Below are 19,932 nucleotides of genomic sequence, written 5' to 3' on the forward strand. Positions count from 1 at the left end.
GGTCACAGACTGAAATTCCAGCACAAGTTGTGCCGAGCGTTTAAGTGAATACGAGCAGGGTTTTCCTTTAGGCTCAAGTTCCATGTGACTTTTGAGTCACAAAAATCCAATTATAGCTCTGTGGAGAAAACTGTGATGACATTACTCATTTGATGGGTTCAAGAATCACAGAGAATGAGAGGATTAGAGGAATTGTTGAAGCTTTCTTTGGATTGATACGGGGGTGACCTTTGCCCCCAACATGAGAGAATGCCTTGCTGTCTGCTAGAACCTAATCGCAGGTCAAAGTCTGCTCTCTGGTTGGAAGAGCCAGTAGGAGCAGAGTGTGTTTTTGTCCCTCACTGTCTACGCTCCTCTCACCCTGATAACAACACCTCGCCTTGGGGAGAGCTTCCTCTGCTTGGATTGTCACCACTTCAACACCATGCTGCTTCGGACTGTGGTCCTACTCCTGCTCTGCCTGTCCACGGGCATGTGTGCCACGTTAGGCCACTACCAGACTCAAGCAAAGGAGGAGGAGGAGGTCCCAGCTGTTACTGATGGTGCTGTAGCAGCTGCATCTGCAGATGTAGAAGATGTAGCTCCCGCAGCTGCCCAAGGAGGTGAGTCTCCTGCGGCTGAGGAACCTGCAGCTAATTCCATCTTTGGTGACAATCTACTAGCTGAAATACTTGCTGTGGACAGCCCAGCAGCCAACAAACCTGAAGTGGATGTCCCCGAAGCAGATGGTGCTACAGTCGAAGAGCCAGGGACAGACACTGAAAGGCCTGCTGGAGACGCCCCTGCTATGGAAGCTCTTCCTGGTGAAGCTGTCACCCAGGAGCAACCTTCCTCTGAGGAGGAGGAGAAGGGGAATGACATCAGACCAGTCCAGACTAACCAATCCCTGAACAGACCCTTAACACATGAAGATAACAGTTGGAGCCTCAACTCTATTCGAAATAGTTTCCAGACTGTGCACGGATACTTTGACTCCCTGGTGGAGCTGGTGGGGGGACACAATGGTGTGTGTCAGTACCGCTGCAGATATGGTAAGAGCAACTCTGTTGGATTAACATACTGTTATGTTGTTGAGAACCACAAGTCTTTTAGTGTCCTGGAGGTGGGACTCAGAGGTGGCAAGATAGCCAGAGTTGTTGTTTTCAGAGGGACAAGCTTATTTTTATCAGTGCACCTGGTCCACAGCAGGTTTTTAAATGATTATTATGTTGTCCACATCCAATATTCCCTCTGTTTGTTTTCTTAGCACACTTTAACTCTCAAATCGATCCCTCTGCTGTCAGTTTATCAGCTTTGTCTTTCTTGATCCACGATAGCATGTGAGGCCCTCAGGCTGCTGATAATGAAACCTGAATACATTGTGGTTATCAGTCTGGGAGGTGGATGTTCCTACAGTTATGCAATCAATACAGATGTTCTCAAACAGAAGTTACATCTTATCTGTGAAACGACACACACATCCAAGAACAGAGATATGCTGTAGATCCTTGATCAGGAGAACATGATGACATTAGTTTGTTAATGTGCCTTCACTTTAATTCAAGAATTAAATGTCTCTTCTCTGGGATTTTTTCAGGAGAACCTCCTCGTCCTCGCCCCGGCTACCAGCTCCCAGAGCCCAACGGCTGCAGCTCCTCTCTGGTTGGATTCCAGGTGAATTCAGCTGTAGGTGGCCTGTTCAACACCCCAACAGCCCAGAACTACATCATGAAGCCCACATAATGAAGCTAACAACAACCATATTAGTAAACTGTACTGACATGATACAGTCCTTTCTCTTGACAGCTTGACCTGGGGATTCCTGCTATGACAAACTGCTGTAACCAGCTTGACGTCTGCTATGACACTTGTGGGACAAGCAAGCACGACTGTGACTCCAGGTTTCGCTCGTGTCTGCATGGCATCTGCTCTGACCTTAATAAGAGTCTGGGCTTTGTGTCGAAGGTACAAGGTGAGACGTTTGCAGATATTTACTCCCCTTTCCTTGGCTGTGTTCTAAGATATAGGATAGTCTGAATATGACGACCAGGAACATCTCACATGCTCCCTCATCCCTCTGTTTCTCTGTCTTTTCTTCTCAGGCTGTGAATCGATGGCAGACACTCTCTACAACACAGTGTGGACTCTGGGCTGTAGGCCTTACATGAACAGCCAGAGGGCAGCGTGTGTCTGCGAGGGAGAGGAGAGGGATGAACTGTGAACACATAGAAGTCTATGGAACGACTCCTGGATGCTTGCACAGACAAATAACAGAGACGTGTATTTCTACAGGTCATACTGTATATTTATAGTCTTTTTGTCAAGGAGGGATTCAGAGCCTGGGAGGTAAAAAAAAACAAAACAAAACACGTAAATGGGGAATGCAAATGAACAGATTCTCAGGTTTTATTCATAGGCAGTACTAACAAATATTAGATATCTGAATTTGACTTTCAGAATCTTAATTAATTGATTATGCATGTTATATGCTCCACACTCCATTTCATTTTAGGCCATTTTTAGGCCTCTATGACTCCATTACCATAAATTACTTTGATGACTCAAAACAAAAGTGCCCGATGGGAAGGATATTGTAGTTGGATTAATTTCCTCTGGATAGAAAGACAAAAGATAATTACTATGGCAGACAAGGTTCGTCGTGTGCTGCTATTTATCAAGATAGTCATGTAAATGTAACGCCAATTACAGCTACTACGTTAATATTTGATATAAGTTATTTGCCAGTTATTTGTTATTTCTTTATGAACAAATGCATTACTTATTGCGGTTTAACTGACATGACTAATTCTAGATTAACTGTCAGAATGATGAAGCGCATACATATTTTAAAGGCACGGCACTCTGACATCTCTTTCCTACCACGCTGGAATGGGTGGCGTGCTGCCCAGCCATCGATAACACTGAGCAAACGAGTCAGGATACATCTATGGACGTTCTGCATGCATTTTCTTTTAAGTCAGTGATGGTGTGAAATATAAGCCACTTTTTATAAATCCACTAAATCTTTAAGCTGTAATCAAGCCGAAGAAAAATGCCTGAAAGTGTGACCCAGAAAAGCATCCTTCATGCCGTAGTTGTTACAAATGAGCTGTGGCCCCTCCGAGTGATTTCTAATAGAAATGTCATTCACTTTAATGTCAGTAAATTGTGCTGCCAGGCAAAGTGGCAGAGACACACACAAACTTGGATATTATAACCAGAATTCAAGTGATCTACAGCACTGTGACTGACACTGGGACTTACATAGGAATAGAGTGTATGCTGTACATCTGTATATGTGTAAATGAGGCACAGCATAATGGACTGCTCTGTGTATACCTGTTTGGTGTTTAAAATAAACTGAAATGGTCAGTTCATCCTTTAAATGTTAGTCTGCAAATGTAATGTGTTTAAAATCCTGGCTTGTGCTGCTGGTGTTTTCTCTGGCCATTTGTGTTAACGGCTTCATGGCTCAGGTAGGATGAAGATGGGGCCTCCACTCAGCGTGTGCTGCTCCTGAGGTTTACCGGTCCGAACCTCTCGGCGAACACGTCCTTGACAACGCTGAGCACAGCGGGAGTCTCCTGCCCCGCATACCAACACCTGGCAGTGGAGGAACACTTGCTGTAAACGGAGGAGACAAGCTTGTTTTGAGATAGAGAAGAACGCCATTGCAATAGCAAGACACTGCTAATACAGATATATCTATGAATACAGTCCTTACAGTATAGTGCTACATAGATAAAAGCCCACACACACTTGCCAGCTGGCTCCCAGCACGCTTCTGTTACTCACTCGGTTGTCCTTGCCGATGAACTTGAAGACAGGGACCTGGTAGTGCTTAGAGAGCTGGTCCTTTGATGAGTACTGTGTCACAGTTTCATCAGAGATGCACCTGAATAGGAAGCCAAAGAGGGGAAATAGAGTCATACATGCGGTTGATACCTTAACACAGTACTCAGTGATCCATATATATTTCTAACAAGCCACTTCATCAAGGTTAGCTGCCCCAAGGCCCTGAAACACTGTTGTGTCTTTAATAGGAAATCCTGAAAATATACTATAGCCCTGCCGTGTTGGTGCCCGTAGAGTAGAAAATCTCACTCTGGATTCACAAGAGAAATGGTTTGCCTAAAGTGAGCGTTCCCCACATAATAAGGTTGATCTGTATTTTGATTTTTTGACAAAAACTATTCTTATTTTCTTTCCACATTAATCAGAGTACGAGGCCAGTGGCATTTTTCGACTGATATTTCCTTGAAGGAGTGGACATTTCCTGTCCTACAACTGTCAAGCAGCTTTGTGGAAACAGCAGCTGGGTCTGATCCTGTCAATATGTATTATAAGGACCGAATGCAGTTCTGGTATTAATGAGATAATTAAAAAGACAAAATTCTGCAGTTTTTATTGTGTGCATGATTTAGTGTAGAGTTTCTGTGTATGTCACCTTTTCCTTCAGGTCAGCCACAGTGGGTGAAATCCTCTAGTTACTATAAGCAAACCTGTTATTTCAGGTACTACAAAACACATCACTCTTCTTGGAAGACACACCTGACACCGGCAAATGTAAAAGTACAGCTTGAATCCTTATTGTATTTTATCTTTTAGCATTAGAAGGCAGCAAAACAGAAATCATAAGTAATAGATATACTGTTCCTATTTTTCCTGTGTTCTGTTTCACCCTTTCTGGTTCAGCCCTGGCAATAAGTGTGATATGTCACATAGCACAAGATGTGACATTAAAACTGATAAAGCTTCTGCACTGTTCACCCGTCTTTGATGAGGTAATATTTGAGGGCCTGGTCAGCTTTGGGCCCTGGTGTGGCGAAGCAGCTCTCCACCAGCGCAGAGAGGCCCTCCACTCTCTCCTTTGGCTCCACGCCGAAGAACAGGGAGTCGTGCAGGCGGAGCTGGGGCGGGGCTCTGTAGGGCTCTGAGAATTCTGCGCTCTTGAAGAGCTCCAGGGAGAAGGGGAAGACTCCCTCACTGTGGCCTGCCAGCTCGAGGGCTGAGCTGCGCTGACTTGCCTGGTATCCGTCCGACACACTGTATTCCCTGGGGAACTCACAGGTGACCGGGAGCACTAACTTGCTGGTGCGGACTATCAAGTCACTGCTGCTGCCTGGGCTGCTCCTGGGAAGGCCTGTCACCAGGTTGGTGCCCACAATCTTGTCATCTGTCACCTGGGGGTCAACATTCAGTTTACAGTACTTTGTCAACCTCACACGATCCCCTTTTAAGGCACAGCTCTTTAATATAGTGATATGATAATCAAATATTTCTCCAAGCCCTAAGGCGTAGAGACTAAACCCTGAGTACATTCAGTGTAAAAATTCCAACCCAATGTCTCTGACCTCCACCACTGTGCCACAGGTCTTGAGGCTGAAGCTGAGGTTGATGTGTGTGCCATTGGAGACACCTCGACAAGACGAGTTGGACAGGGAGAGCTCCAATCCTCCTACAAGGTCCTTAGGAACTGACACTATAATAGAGCTGGACTCACACTGGACTGGCACTGCAGGAAAGGGAGGCAAAGATATGACATATTATTATGGTCCCATAAAATGGAAAAAGTCTTGAAACATTGCATGGATACAGTGACGAAGAGCACCACGAAATCATCTCACAGTCATGTGATTGGATGAAAACATACCACACAATCTGTCTGTTGGCTAAGTACATAAAAAACAGTAAACGCAAGATACTGTGGCAGTAAAGGAAGATCTAGATTGTAATTTTTTTAGATATTTTGTTGAGAGAAAAACAAGACAATGCCTATATGTGTTCAATCTGCACCATCAGTCTGACACTTACCTAACTAATGTAAGAATTCAAGTTATGACCTAGAGTGAGATTGATACATACGTTTGCCAATAGTGTCTTTAAAGCTACTAGATGTAATTTGAAAGACTGAACTTTATAGACTGATTACATATCTTTTGGAAAGAACATATAATTTGAGGACTTCACCTATTTTCTGACATATTATATAATAAGCTGGTATCAGGTAATCATACAAAGTATCTATAGATAAAGCCATACTTAAAATAATCATTAGTTGCAGTCTTGAACTATCAAAAAAGACACTGAGGCAAATGGTCTGAAAGCAACATGTTTTCAGACCATTTGCACACACGCATAGATACACACCCTGACATGTGCGTTTATCCTCTCCCAGCTCCAGCCCTCTGGGACAGTGGCACTGATAGGAGTCCAGCTGTGAGGAGCAGCCATGGCTGCAGCCTCCATTGTTAACATGACAGCCTGCTATCTCTGCATGAGGCAACACAGAGAAAAGGAAAAGCTAAAGATAGTGTGTCATGTGTGTCATAAGAAATATCAGAACATGGACGTACCCCTGCAGTTGCGTCCATCCTCATCCAGCACACGGCCCGGCCCACACTCACAGCGCCTGGAGCCTTTGGTGTTCACACACACCTCTGAACAGCCACCGTTGCCCTTCTCACATTCATTCACATCTGAACATAGGACACACACCACACCTGGGTCAGATATTATTATCAGATGAGCCTTGTTTTAATCGACTGAGTAGCAGATGGGTGGAGTTTATCACCTCAAGGCAATTCACTTAGTGTTCCAGGGAAGAGGATGATGAATCAACTTTAAAGGACTTTAAAACTGCATTTATAATACTGAGAGGACTCATAAAGAAATAAGGTGGGATGAAATAAAAGGAGGGGCAAAAGTGAGAGTGCAAGACAGTGAGGAAAGAGAAGAAGTCATTTCTGAGACAGGGAAAGCCAGATTTAGTTGATAAGTGAATATTGAGATAATGGCAGTTTTCAGGCTGACTAGATTCCCACTGCATTCCTGTCACCCATCATTAGGTGTACCGTCCAGTGTACCACACACACACTCTCACACAGACACCTTGAGTAGAGTCAGCAAATACAAAAGACAATCTTTCAATCTTTCTGTCATTACTGCTGCTTCCTCCATCAGGCTTTGCACTCATCCTTCCTATTTTATGATCTATCTTATCATTTAAAATAGTCAGTCACAGGGCCGTTGTACACTAGAGCAGTGTTTCCAAACCAAGCGTACCTAACCTCAGGGGGGTACTTCTGCAGTTGCCACGGGGTACATGGAAAGATTGTGGAGGGGATAATTTGATAAAATAGAATTTACAATTTGATTTAAAAAATGTACCCACATGTTAAGTCAGCTAACACCAGAGCAATGCTGCGAGTGTGTGAAAGTTAGCAATATTTGTATATTTTCATATATATGCATGTGCTCTTTGCCACTGTTTGCACCGTCTCATTAGATGCATTTCTTTGTACTGGTCCTTGTGCAATGACAATGAAGTTGAATCTTATATAAGGAAGTGGAAATTCAGTTGAAATTATTTTTTGTCAAACTACTGTTTACTTTCACACTCAAGAAAATGAAAAGAACTCTCAACATGAATGAATGTGAAACAAGTCAACTATATACTACATATACTATATATAAACTACATATACAGTATATAAAATGCAATATATTATAAAGAGTATGGTCTAGACCTGCTCTATATGAAAAGTGCCCTGAGATAACGGCTGTTATGATTTGGCTCTATAAAAATGAAACTGAATTGAAAATTGAATTGAAATTCTTGTGATAACAGAAAGCACCACTTCATCCTTTTGGCTTTTGTTGTCGTTGCAGGTTACTCTGAATATCCCATTAAGCCATATAAATTTGAATATTTGAATAAGAATAGTATATCCAGAAATATGACTGTATTTGTCAAAACAATGAGTAAACATACTGCAAATCCAGTATGACTGATTTCTCTTTTTTAGATACCCCTTCCAGCCTATCCGTCCTCCATGTTCTCTTGCTAATCATTGTCTGTTTCACAACTTCTGTCCCCACTCTTCCTCCTTGTCTGTCTCACCCAGGCATGTTTGTCCGTCTGGTCCCAGGACAGTTCCAGGTGCACAGCGACAGCCAGACTCAGGACATGTAGGACCTGCGCAGTCCACCTCATCACATATGTCATAGAAATCTGTGCGACGCACACACAAAAACATATCAACACAACAATAGACAAGAAAATGAACAGTAACTCAGTTATAGGATAAAAAAATGACTTTTTACTAATCAGACATGCTCACTCACGGCCACAGTAAACATGGAAGCAGACGGAGGGTCTGGGCAGGCGATAGACAAAGTACCCTCCAATACAGGCCTTCACATCTACACTGGCGTTCCACTGGCAGCAGTTGTCATTGAAGCTGGCACATACAGGCAGGGTGACGATGCCCTCATGGGGTTGAGGGTGGCTGCCATTGAGCCAGATGGGAGCATGGGTGCCACAGTGATTCTCAGAGATGCAGAAGGTGGGCATGGCATCACCGGCCATGCCAGTGAAGCGGTACCACTCTCCTGACACATGGCTGTCACATAGGGGCACGCCGGATGACTGGTTCACGTGGTAGTCTGTGTTCCTCCAGGGTTCATTCAGGCTGATGTAGGCAGAGCATGGGTCCAGGGCTGAGGCATGTGGGTGGGGTGGCAAAGATGGACAATAATTAGTAATACCAAGCAAGTGCTTGGAAGAAAGATGAACATGATGTAAATGTGTGTTTCAGGATAAGGAGGATGAGGCAGAGATGAAGAAGTTTGGGCTGGACAATGTATAGAGTTTGAGAGGGCAGTGGTGGAAAGCAAGCATTTACTCAAGTACTGTAAGTACAATTTTGAAGTGCTTTACTTGAGAATTTCAAGTACAAGGAGTACTTGCAAGGAGTATTTCATACTGTAGTGTTGTTATTCTTACTTAGGTATAAGATCTCAGTACTTCCTCCATCACTGCTATAGAGTCACTTCACCCAAATTATGAAAGATTTGAGAAATGAGATTTAAGATTTCTGCCTCCACATCAATATAATGGAGGTGAAATTAATTTTGTTTCCGGTGCTCACAGGATTGAAAAATGACATTTAAGAAATAAATTCAAAACAGGGGCACCCTAGGGTTTTAAGGTGCCAGCCATGAACCACAACACACCTGGTTTGAATCCAGTCAGGGACCTTTGTTGCAAGTCCATCCCCATGTCTCTCTCCCCTCATTTCCTGTCACCTCTTTAGCGTCAACTTTCTAAGAAAGGCATAAAAGACTCACATAAAAGGGTCCTGCCCCTCTAAATAATCCACAGACCTCTGCGCCAATTGTTTTCTATTTCTTCAGTAGAAAGTAGTTCCAAAGAAAACAGAGATCTCAGAAATCAGAACTATCTGCATGGCTGTATACCACTATCATTTTGTAGGTTAGTTTTGGTGAAGTGACCCTTAAACATGGATGTTGATTCAAGGTAAGACCAGTCATGGAAAAGGGTCAAATATCTGCTCAGTCCACAGACAAGCACTATATCTTTTACCCCGCCCCATGTACTGTACATCTACACTGGTCAGCTGAAGCAAACCTTTGGACCGTCAAGATAAACTGTAACACAGAGTCAGTTCTAATTGAACTAAAAGCCAACAAGCCATTCACAAGGAACCCTTTATCCAATGAGTTCTGTCATGAGTCTTTTCACAGCCAGCTTTGCAGAATCAGGAGAACAACTGAACGAGCAGAGTAAACAAAGTGCAGCAGAACAATCAATAGTCTCTCCCCCTCTTCATGCCCTCTCAACAGTGTAATTAAGAGGCAGATGTAAAACAAAAGGAAAAGAAGAAGACAGGAGGGATGACGGGAGTGGGCAAAGTGGGCAAGAGAAAGAGTAAGTGTTAATCACTGAGAATCAACAGGGACAAAGAAGCAGTGGCGGGAGGCTGATCAGCCCGGCAGTAAAGCATCTTCAGTGACAGGCCAGAGCCTGGAAACATGACAGCTGACAACTAGCACATAACACTTTACTGGAGCAGTACCCGCCACTATAACCAAACTCTAGGCTTTCCATTTAGTTGGATTGCTCTACATAAAATATCCGTGTTTACGTCTTCCCGTACCTTCAACGAAAAGTGCTTTCTGTGTGACAAGGCCAAGGTTGACAAGGTTTACCGTAACGATAACTGTTCCTTTCTTTATATCTGCTTTCACATGCAAACATGAAAACTCACAAACACATACTCCAAATCATGTTCAGAAAAATGAACCGACTGCACCTTAGTTCCTGGAAGCGATGTGTGAGATGGGACTAATTTTGAGACTATAAATGATGTCACCACTCACATTATTTTCTCCCTCCATCCACTAATGGACAGTCCATCATGTCGCTACCTGCTGCCTCAATAAAAGCAGAGGGATCAATTCATGGCCTGGGCCCACTGACAGCATAAACGACCAGTTTTGGAGACGTACGACTGACCAACTGCGTTCCAACTCGAGCAGCACAGAAGGGGCAGAGGACATAGCTGACTCATGCGGGTGTATGTTAATGGGAGCGTTAAATCTTCCAGATGGGGCTTGAATAACTTATGGCTGTTAGGGGAACATGGAGCCGAGCCTGACCGGAGTCAGACTGCAGCCTCTCTTCTGCACAGATGAAGATGAAGACCCACAGTAAACAGAGTCCAACCATGTTGTTCTTCATAATAAATAATAAAAAAAACAAAACCAACAATAAATTGATCCTACTAACACCTGTACTCCCTGCGTGGCCAAAGCCTGATATATCTTATTCCTCTGCAGTGAGACCCCCGGTATAGTCCAAAAACTATTAAAAACACATCATTGAGCTACACAGTTGTACTGAGTGACATGTTTCTTCAGAACAATGAACGTGGGCATTGCAGTTTATTTTGAGTCAATCCAGCATACACAACCTGCTGCTGCAAATACTCACTTGAGCACCAAATGTGTGTTTATCCACTGCTGAAAATCCCCAAGAAATGCACTATTCACTCTGGTTTGAGCAACATTTGCTGAAAGCTACAGTGACCAGCTGTTGTAGGAAATTACTAAGCCTTTTTAAAAAAAAACCCGAAAGTATATTTGTGACACTGAGATTTACATCTTCAGTAGAAATAAATAGGCTTGGGGCTGAGAGCAAACAGTTTAGGGAAGTCCAAAAGTATTGAAAGATGGATTAACATATTGTTGATTTTGGTATTTTCATTGGATTTTGTTGACAATAAGACACATAAAATAAGGTCAGCCTTACCCTTAAACAGGACAAAAACAAAGTTAAAACATAATATAGAAGACACTTGCTAGTTTTGGGTGAAAATATAACAAATGCCACACTCACCTACACCTGCAACCACAAGAACCTCCTGCAGCAGACTGGTAATCACCAAAAAAATCATTTCAGTGTCGGCTAAATGATAGTCCACGCTCAGGCTCAGAGTGTGTATGTGTGTGTAGCTCTTCTGGTTTATTCCTTGGGGAAGCCTGTCTTTAATAGGCGCCTCTTATCTGTATGTGTCATATTGTCATGTCTCTGTCTCACCTTGACCTTCTGCTCCCCGAGTCCAGTGACAGGACCATCCTCCCATTGTTTCAGACAGTACAGTCTTCACACTCTCCTCACTCCATCCTCTCTCACGCGACCTTAAACTAACCCAAACACAACTTGTTTTTGCTGTTATGCTGAGAAAAAGTGTGATCGTGGCTTGGGATACTTTTACATATCTTAAATATTTTCTTCCTCATCTTTCCTGATTTAAAGGGCGTGGAAAAACGAGCAATGATCTAATCTGCGGCAACATAACACCAATCTGATTATTCTGCTTAGTGTTGTGCTGATGCATCTTTCACTTCGAGGTGATGGCGAGGTTTGCACACTCAGGATTTACCGAAGACCCTCAAGGATGACACACTGTGCCAGTAGAGTGAATATGTTCTCTTCTAGCTCATTACCTGACCACCAGTGCAGTGCAGGCCAGAAAATGTCTGAAGGTTGCCCCTTTTCATTTAGAAAGCGCCCAAACTACCCTGACGCTGGCAGTTTTTGTTTCTCATATGTAATTAAATCAACAGAGACATTAATCCACCAGGCTGTTAGAAGAAATTAGGTGCAACAATCTATTCTTCTTTGTGATTACTACTGGATATAAGACACTTAGCAGCAAGTCTCTATGGCACAGGCAGATTCAGTCAGCACTTTATTACACAATCCCATAACCCGCATTACCACGGTGTATAGGAAAGCCATACAGTTTATTCAGTTTTAATGGTCCCCTTTTTCTTCTCTTTTGTTCAGTTTTCCTCTAAATTTCAGCTTAATTTAGTTTTCAGAGTTTGGATTTTTGAGTGAACTTTCTAGTTATATTTGCAATGTTTCAGTTGATTTTAGGTTCATAATTGCATTTGGCTTTAGTGATTTTACTGTTATGAACAGTTGAAAAGATACAGATTTTCTTTAACCACTCGAGTGGTGTGGCACATGGATGGCAATGTCAACCTGTCGGTACAGACATTCACGGTGCCCAGAGGTTGAAGCCTGATCACTTTGGTGATCCCCGTACTTTTCCTCCTACAACCATTTTGGCTTTTAGTGAAATGTCTGAACAACGATTGAATGTGTGTCATGAAATTTGGTACAGATGTTCAGGATTAATGCAATAAGGATTGTCCAGTACTTCGGCCAAATACCTGCAGAACTAATGACATTCCCATCAGCCTCAGCTGCACTTTGCTTTTTAGCAAATGGTAAGATGCTAACATGCTAAGCTAAGATGGTGAATATGGTCAAGATTATAACTGCTAAACATCAGCATGTTAGCATGCTGACGTTAGCATTTAGCTCAAAGCACTGCTGTGCCTAAGTACACAGAGCCGTTAACATGGCAGACTCAGCATACTTGAGAAAAAATATTTCTTCCCTAAAATGATTCATTTTTTTAGTAAGATTTAAAGGAAAAGATCATAGCAGTTTCTTTTCCCATGGCCTTTTTATAAACGTTTAAATTTTTAGACTTAAATGCAGTTTCAACAGACCATTGAGTTGCTTCATGTACCTATTGTACACGAACAGTTTATTCCCACAGGTCTATCTCATAGGATGTCCTGTACAGGAAGAGCTGGAGGCCAAGGAGAGCTGGAGGAGACCTTGAAAAGCTGCTTCTTGTAAATTTCTGTGATATCCATTAATCACAAAGTCTTCATTTCCAGAGAGAACAACAAAAACCTCAACTGGACCACTGGCTCCAAAAACTGGATAAGGATTTTATTGATAATTGAATTACATATCTCTTTTATACATATTTCATAAATGATACAGGATTTTACATTTTCTTTTTTGCCAACATTACAGCATCATATGTCAACAGAAGAAAAAAAGACAAGAAAAACGAAATAAAATAAGAAGTCAGAATGGAGTACAAGTCATTTCAATCCTATATTCTGCTTCACTCTTTAGGCATTTAAACACGTCTTATTGTAAATGCACACAAACAAGGTATTCAAAACATAACACACATTCAAAACAGAATAATAATGTGATTTCGGAGAAAAAAGGCTGAGGCTGGATGAAAATGACAGGAAAGAGGGACGAGAATGGGAGGTGTTCCCCGATAAGCTAACAGAGTGCGCCTGACACTTTTCCTTTGGACTCAAATCCAGGACGTTAGTAACTGAGGTCAAGGGGGCTCCTCCTTTATAGGTGCACCGAGGATGGAGGCTGTTTCCCCATTTATTGGGGAGTATAGATGCACGCTGAGGGAGAGGGTTTATGGGAGTAAACAAGGTGAAGATGGGAGTGGGGGTTTGATGGGGTTTGAGCAGTTGGTTGGCTGGGATTTAAGTCAGATTTGGCAGGGCAGATTCTAAAGACGCAGCCCTGTCCACTGCCCCTTTATAACTAGGAATCTCTACAAACAACGTTCTTAAATTATCTTTGCAGTTTTTTTTTGATAAATCATCTTTTTTTATTTTCACATAATTTCTCATGTAAACATACATTCATGCAACACCCTCTTTATAATAAAGTTTCCCTATATTTGATATATTTTGTTTTTAAAAAATAAACGAGAAAACAAAAAAAAAGGCATTTAACGGTGGATGGCATGATAAAAAGGAGGAGGTGATGATGGAGAGAAGTGTGGAAACAGCAGAGGGGAGGACTGGACTGCAGACAGAGGCTGCTCTCTCACCTCCCACAGTACATCTCCAAGGAAACACCGCCGTCACTTTGTGTGTGTGTGTGTGTGTGTGTGTGTGTCTGTGTGTCATGGTGTGTGTGAGTTGGCCTATTCAGGAGTTTAAAGATAATGACTGCTATGAAGTGAGATGTGGGCGGAATAGATTTTTTTTTCCCGCTACTGACAAGGCAGTGATCAGGGTCAAAGGATTCATGAATATGGGGATCTGAACGTTGCCCCCAGCGCACTCACACTTGCCAACACGTGGATTCAACAAACACACATGTTCACAGACACACAGCAAGATTGATTTCCACTTCCAGACATTACAATTTAACCCTTCTTCATATGAAGGTGTCATTCCAACTTTCTCAATGATCTTATCATTGCTGTTTACCAAATTGCTACATTGTCTTTACCGTTAACATCATCAATCATCCAAAAGGCACGATTTCCCTTGGAGATGAAACACACACACACACACACACAGAAACAGATTTGACCAAGTCCTGCCTTGAGATCTGCATGGGTAACTTCTGATTTGACCTAAAATCATGCATTTTAATAGAAAGTCTGCAGTTAAACACATCTCTTCAGCAGGATTCAGCCGACTGTCCTCACAAGACACACGAGCAGGAGATGAACTTGAACTAGAGTCCACGTGCAGGGACGTCACGTCATTGTGCTTCCCCTCTGCAGAGGTGATCTGCAGCAGTTCAGAGCAAAAATATCTGGCTTTGAGACCTTTTTTTTTTCCAGATGTAACTGGGGCCGGAGAAAGGGCCACCAATCCTCACCCTGCACAGAAAACTAAGTGAAGCTGACAAAGGTTTATTCAGTGACCGTCCCGAAAAAAAATGGACAACATAAACATATGGCTTCTATTACTTTTGATTTAACCAATCGGGGGAGGATGAGACTTCAGCTAGATGTGGCAAAGAAAAGTGTCCAATTAAGTACAAAATTGCAATAATGCTCCTACACATTCACAAATTTCTACTGAGGGCATACCACAGCATGCAGTCTACCCTGCCTTGCCATTGAGGGAACAGGGGGGCATTACAGCAACAGTGGGAGGAGAAAACTCTAGCTTTATTTCTGAATGGAAAAAGCCTCTATGAATCAATGCCATGATGCTTTTTTTTCTGGATGCAGCCTTTCGTTATTTTGTCTATTAGCTTCATGAGGAAGAATTATAAAAAATTCAGAGGTTGAAGTGCACATTACATGCTGCTGAGCTGAGGGCCAGGTCATTGATATATAAATGGTCAATTTACACCTCTAAGAACAATACTTTAAATTAGAAAAGGAAATAATGTATGATATTGTGAAAAGGGGATATTAAACGGCTTTACTTTTTTATTTTTTAAGCCATTCAGTTCATCAGATATATTAAACTGTAACATGCCTGTGGGTTTGTCTGAGTGCTGACTCAACATTTTAACTTCATTATGTTAAACATTTCTGCAGTAATCTCTGTATTCATGAGATGATGATAGAGGTCAAGCATGGCATTATCCACATCGATATTCTGTGTTGCTCATCAATTTCAATCAAAGCCATTTTCAGCCTGATTTGGCTTCAACGTTGTCGTCCCCCTTTGGTGGTCATGCACAGGAGCTTTACGTCCAAACCTGGACGTAGTTGCTGTGAAATATACTGTGTGTGTTTGTCATGGCAAGATATGTTAAGTTCAAGGTAGTAAATGCATACAGTGTAATGCTCTTGGTGTGTGTGCGTGCGTGACAAATGATGTTCGTTAGAGAGTTCCTCCCCCCACTGACAAAAACTAGCCTCTGGTCATCGGTTTATTTGATTGTATACATATATATATTTATATTCTTCTCATAACAAATATACTATGGCTTTCAAAATAAAAAGTGCCAAAATATTTTTTTTGGAATAAAAGAACACACAGTGATGTTGTTGTCGGTTGTACTCTCATACTTGCGCAGACCGGGCCGCTACAGGACATCAACAGGAAGAGGAAACGAGGCGTCGTCATGCCTACATCCTGCGCGTCGAGACAGGCTCCTGACAAAGGTCACACTGGGAGGGACAGCTGTCCGTCACCTGGAGAAGGCGTGGCCCAGGGAGGGAGAGGCAGCAGAGTTCAGCCACAGGAAGACGAAGGTCCCCCTGATGGTGTGACTGTCAGGACTTCCTTGTAAACTTTAACGTGTGGGACAGAGACTCTCCCTGGAGCCTGCCCCAACCAAGAGTAGGTGTGTGTGTTGACAGTTTGACTGCTAGAGGAAGCAGGACTACACTGCTGTGTCGACCCACGGATTGGCCAGGGTCGGTGTCCTAGTGTGCCCCGAAAGTCCCACACACACACACACACACACACACTCAACAATGACTGCCTCTCTGCATGTCCTCTGTTCTGGAGTGTCTAGAGGTGAGATAATTCCTGTTTGCCCCCTGGAGTTCCCTGTAGGCTGTCCCTCCGGAGACTTGAGGCAAATCCATAGTGCCTAGTTTCAATCCATCATCATCATCATCATCATCATCATCAGTGTCCTTTTCATCATCCTCACCATCCTTCGGCTGTGAGAGTGTTTCAGTTCCCGGTACTCTCACCGTCCTTCTTGGTCTTTTCACTTGCAATTCCAACTGAAGTTTTCAGTCAGGAAAGAAAAAAAGGAAAAAAGAAAAAGAAAAAGGAGAAAAAACTAACTCCCACAGTCAAGAAAGGGATGGGATTATTGGGTGTGGGAGGGATGGGGGAGGGAGGAGTCTAAGGAGGTAAAAGGGAAAAGGAGAAGGGTGTTTGGATGGCAGGAGGGAAGAGGAAAAAGGAAGGAAGCTGAGAGAGAGGAGGGAGTCACTCTTCCCATCAATTTTCACTGGCGGTGAGCTGCTGAACTGGGAGCTGGAGCTGGAGAGGGTCCCGAAGACGCTTCAGATCCAACTCCACCTGGAGAGGGTGGATAAGGAGAGAGAGAGAGGCAGGCAAAAAACATGAGAGGAAAGTGTGCGTGGGGAATGGTATGAAACTAGGTCTACGTACAACCGTTACAAATCCAAGTATTGAACTGCAAAATGTGTGAATCCCCCGTGTGACTGCAGCGCTCGTTTTACATCACAAAACATCCAGCTTTCACCGAGCGACTGTACCTCAGCGATATCATCCTTCAGCTTGTTGTACTTCTCAATGTCGAAGCGTGTCCTTTTCACCCCCTTGTGGAAGAACAGCAGATACTGTCTGTCTCTAGCGTCGGGGTAAAGGTACTCCTGCAGGTTACGGAGAGACACAGACGGAGCACTTTGTGAGAGGAGCCAGTTCATCAAATATCCTCCATGTTCTTCCATCCTCTAGTCTTTGGGCCAAATCACACTAGTGGGAAATCCAACATCAGATGGACTCTATGTCCCTTGAAGTTAAAACCTGCTGGTAATTTATAAATATTGGATTCAATTCTGAAGGGTAACGGTGTCACCAGATCAGCCTTTTAAATAACTACAAATATTACAATTTAGTGCAGGTGAGGATAGAAAGGATAACCATCAGATTACATCACTGTAATGCTTTGTTCTCTGGTTGCTAAAAGACTTTCTGCATAATATTAAAAAGGACAATTTCCCTAAAATAATCAATCAACCATTGGCACAAGAAAAGCACCAAAAGCACGACCAATGTGCCACCCAGAGGGAAGGTTATTAATATGATTAATCTTTTACGATTAATCAGCTAATCCTTTAATCCAAAAAATGTAAAACAAATAATAATAAATAAATAAATAAATAAAAATTAAAAATTTAAGTTAAGCCCTAACCCAAACAGCAGCAGAAGATTTATTACACTCGACCTTAACTTCAAACATTCATTTATGGACACGTATTTGTGGATTTGTTGTGTCTCACCTGGCGTGTAAGCACAAAGTAGGCGTACATGGCCATGGCTGTGCCGTAGGTGATAAAGTAGGTGACGGGCTCCATGATGTCCCAGGAGTACTCCCACCAAGTGAGCCTGGCCAGGATGCCAAACTGGGTGGCCATGTACGCCATGCCGCCCCACAGCACCCAGGTGGTACGCCGCTCTGCCTTCTTACTCAACTCCTCCCTCACCTACACGGAAGTCAAGAAGGAAGCAGACATTCAGCCAGTTCAAATGGAACAAAAGAAGCGAATACGTACGGGGAATCTGGTGAGGAAGAAGGGAAATCGCATTATTGACTCTCAGCACAAAAAAGTATACAGGCCGAGAGCAGCTGCGATTTTTAGACCCTTGTTTGCAGATTAAGAGGTAATTATCATGAGATTACCTTTTGTGTTTTCTTATCACTTGTGATCACACATGATCTCATTACTGAGATAACAAATTTCCCAACTCGATAGCCCCTTAGCCATAACCAAGATGGCAATCAGCAGTTTTTAATGGCTTGAGATATCAAACAAGGCCTGATATCTTAAACTAATGATAAAATACAATAAAATACGTATCTGTGGAAAAGAGGATTAATTCAGAGCAACTACAGCTTCCATGGAAAAGTATGCAAGAGCATGCAAATTATTTAATTCCAAAGTCACATATGTTTTACTGTTCTTGGCTGGCTGGGTTAAAACCTTGTGGTGATTTGTGTGTCTAGCTAAGAGCAGCAATGAACTTTGAATAACAAAAAATGTTCAGGAAGTTAGACCTTCTCCAGGGGGCGGAGTTGAGAGTTGAGGTCCTCCAGCCGTCCAATCAGCTCCCGTTCTTTCCCGAGTTGGTGCTCCTCGATGCGCAGGGTGGTGTAGAGCTGCTGCACCAGAAACTTGACGTCATTCAGCCTTTCTGCCTCCTCATGGGGGAGCAGCTCTAAGCAAATAAAATAAAAGAAGACAGGCTTTAATATGATCCACCTGTTGGCAATGAAACCAATACTTCCTCTTATTGGTAGTGACCATAACTGTGAGGCAATGACTCCGAGCAAACAGTACAGGCTGTGCCTTTTGTTTGCCTGTCCTTACCTCTCCTTGGTGGCCGCACGAGGTGTGTGGTGTCATTAATGACGAGCTTGAAATCATCCAGCAGCAAGATGTCTATTCCTGTGGAGGAGGCCACCCTCGCTCCATCTGGAGAGATAGACAAATGGGATGGGTGGCGGTAAGAGAGATGGAGCGAGCTACTTTAAACACCCTTGACATCTCTTGATAATCAGGCTTGTTGCTGTGTGATTATCATAAGAGGTAGAAGCAGATGCACTTACACACTAAGAGTAAGATTTCAAGGACCGGTTGTTCCTGAATAATGAACCCTCTGTGTGAGGGTTGAAAAATCCTTTCATGGTGCATGCAGTGGTATTAAATTCTGATGCAAAGCCACAGCAGCAGGAACACTTAGCAGCATCAAACTACAAGAACACTTGAAAGCATGTAAGGACATGTAAATGTATAACCTGCTGGAGTAAATGGATACAGCAGTGTGGTGTTTGTACGGTGTTTGCGAACATACCCGTGGAGTAGATGGCTACCCGGTCGATGCCTCTGTCCTCTGCCTGGAGCTGTTGCAGGAAAACTCCCACACAGTCACTGAGAGGCTTGAGGGTGAACTGACAGCGCTCTCGCCTGGACGGCAAACTGACTGAGATCACCGGCAGCCCGTTCTGATACGCCACCGTCACCTCTGTGAGGGGGTTGCAGGCAAGAAAACGACAGTCAGACAAATGTCACACAAGCAGAAAATGTAAAATGGCACCCTGAACCATGGAAATGGTTTTCATGTACTCTGCTCCCTCTGACTGAAGTAATTTAAAATCTAACAAGGATGCATAAGGAGCAGTACACTGCTTGTTAACATGTACAGAGTCGTGAATTACTTACTCATGCTGAAATATTAGCTGTCTGTTTGGAATTTTAATGCTTCTAACTGGACCATGTCTTCTGGATATCACAAATGAACCCAACATTGTCCACGACGACACCTCAACAC

At 43.0% G+C, this 19,932-nt stretch overlaps 3 protein-coding genes across 5 annotated transcripts in view; 1 reads left to right on the forward strand and 2 right to left on the reverse strand.

Annotated features, from left to right (window-relative positions):
- Positions 1-1,001: 1,001 nt before the first annotated feature.
- pla2g12b (phospholipase A2, group XIIB) lies at positions 1,002-2,200 on the forward strand. Its single transcript, XM_070916116.1, has 3 exons — positions 1,002-1,031; positions 1,786-1,951; positions 2,082-2,200. Exons 1-3 carry the CDS (start codon positions 1,002-1,004, stop codon positions 2,198-2,200), a joined length of 315 nt encoding a protein of 104 aa, XP_070772217.1.
- A 1,244-nt stretch (positions 2,201-3,444) lies between these two features.
- On the reverse strand, positions 3,445-11,240 carry oit3 (oncoprotein induced transcript 3). The gene is made up of 9 exons (XM_070916442.1): positions 11,183-11,240; positions 8,107-8,481; positions 7,883-7,993; positions 6,336-6,458; positions 6,130-6,252; positions 5,334-5,494; positions 4,750-5,162; positions 3,775-3,874; positions 3,445-3,603 (listed from the first exon to the last, which is right to left on the reverse strand). Exons 1-9 carry the CDS (start codon positions 11,238-11,240, stop codon positions 3,445-3,447), a joined length of 1,623 nt encoding a protein of 540 aa, XP_070772543.1.
- Positions 11,241-15,429: 4,189 nt separating this feature from the next.
- mcu (mitochondrial calcium uniporter) overlaps positions 15,430-19,932 on the reverse strand; it is a 51,099-nt gene continuing 46,596 nt past the window's right edge. For all 3 annotated transcript variants that reach the window (XM_070915903.1, XM_070915902.1, XM_070915904.1), the window contains 6 exons: positions 19,456-19,626; positions 18,972-19,076; positions 18,659-18,819; positions 17,883-18,086; positions 17,136-17,252; positions 15,430-16,935 (listed from right to left, as the gene is read on the reverse strand). In XM_070915903.1, the coding sequence (XP_070772004.1) occupies positions 16,855-16,935; positions 17,136-17,252; positions 17,883-18,086; positions 18,659-18,819; positions 18,972-19,076; positions 19,456-19,626 (839 nt within the window). In that variant the 3' untranslated portion in view covers positions 15,430-16,854. The remainder of the gene's footprint in view (positions 16,936-17,135; positions 17,253-17,882; positions 18,087-18,658; positions 18,820-18,971; positions 19,077-19,455; positions 19,627-19,932) is intronic.

The sequence above is a fragment of the Enoplosus armatus genome, chromosome 12, assembly GCF_043641665.1.
Source record: "Enoplosus armatus isolate fEnoArm2 chromosome 12, fEnoArm2.hap1, whole genome shotgun sequence".
NCBI classification, from domain to species: domain Eukaryota; kingdom Metazoa; phylum Chordata; class Actinopteri; order Centrarchiformes; family Enoplosidae; genus Enoplosus; species Enoplosus armatus.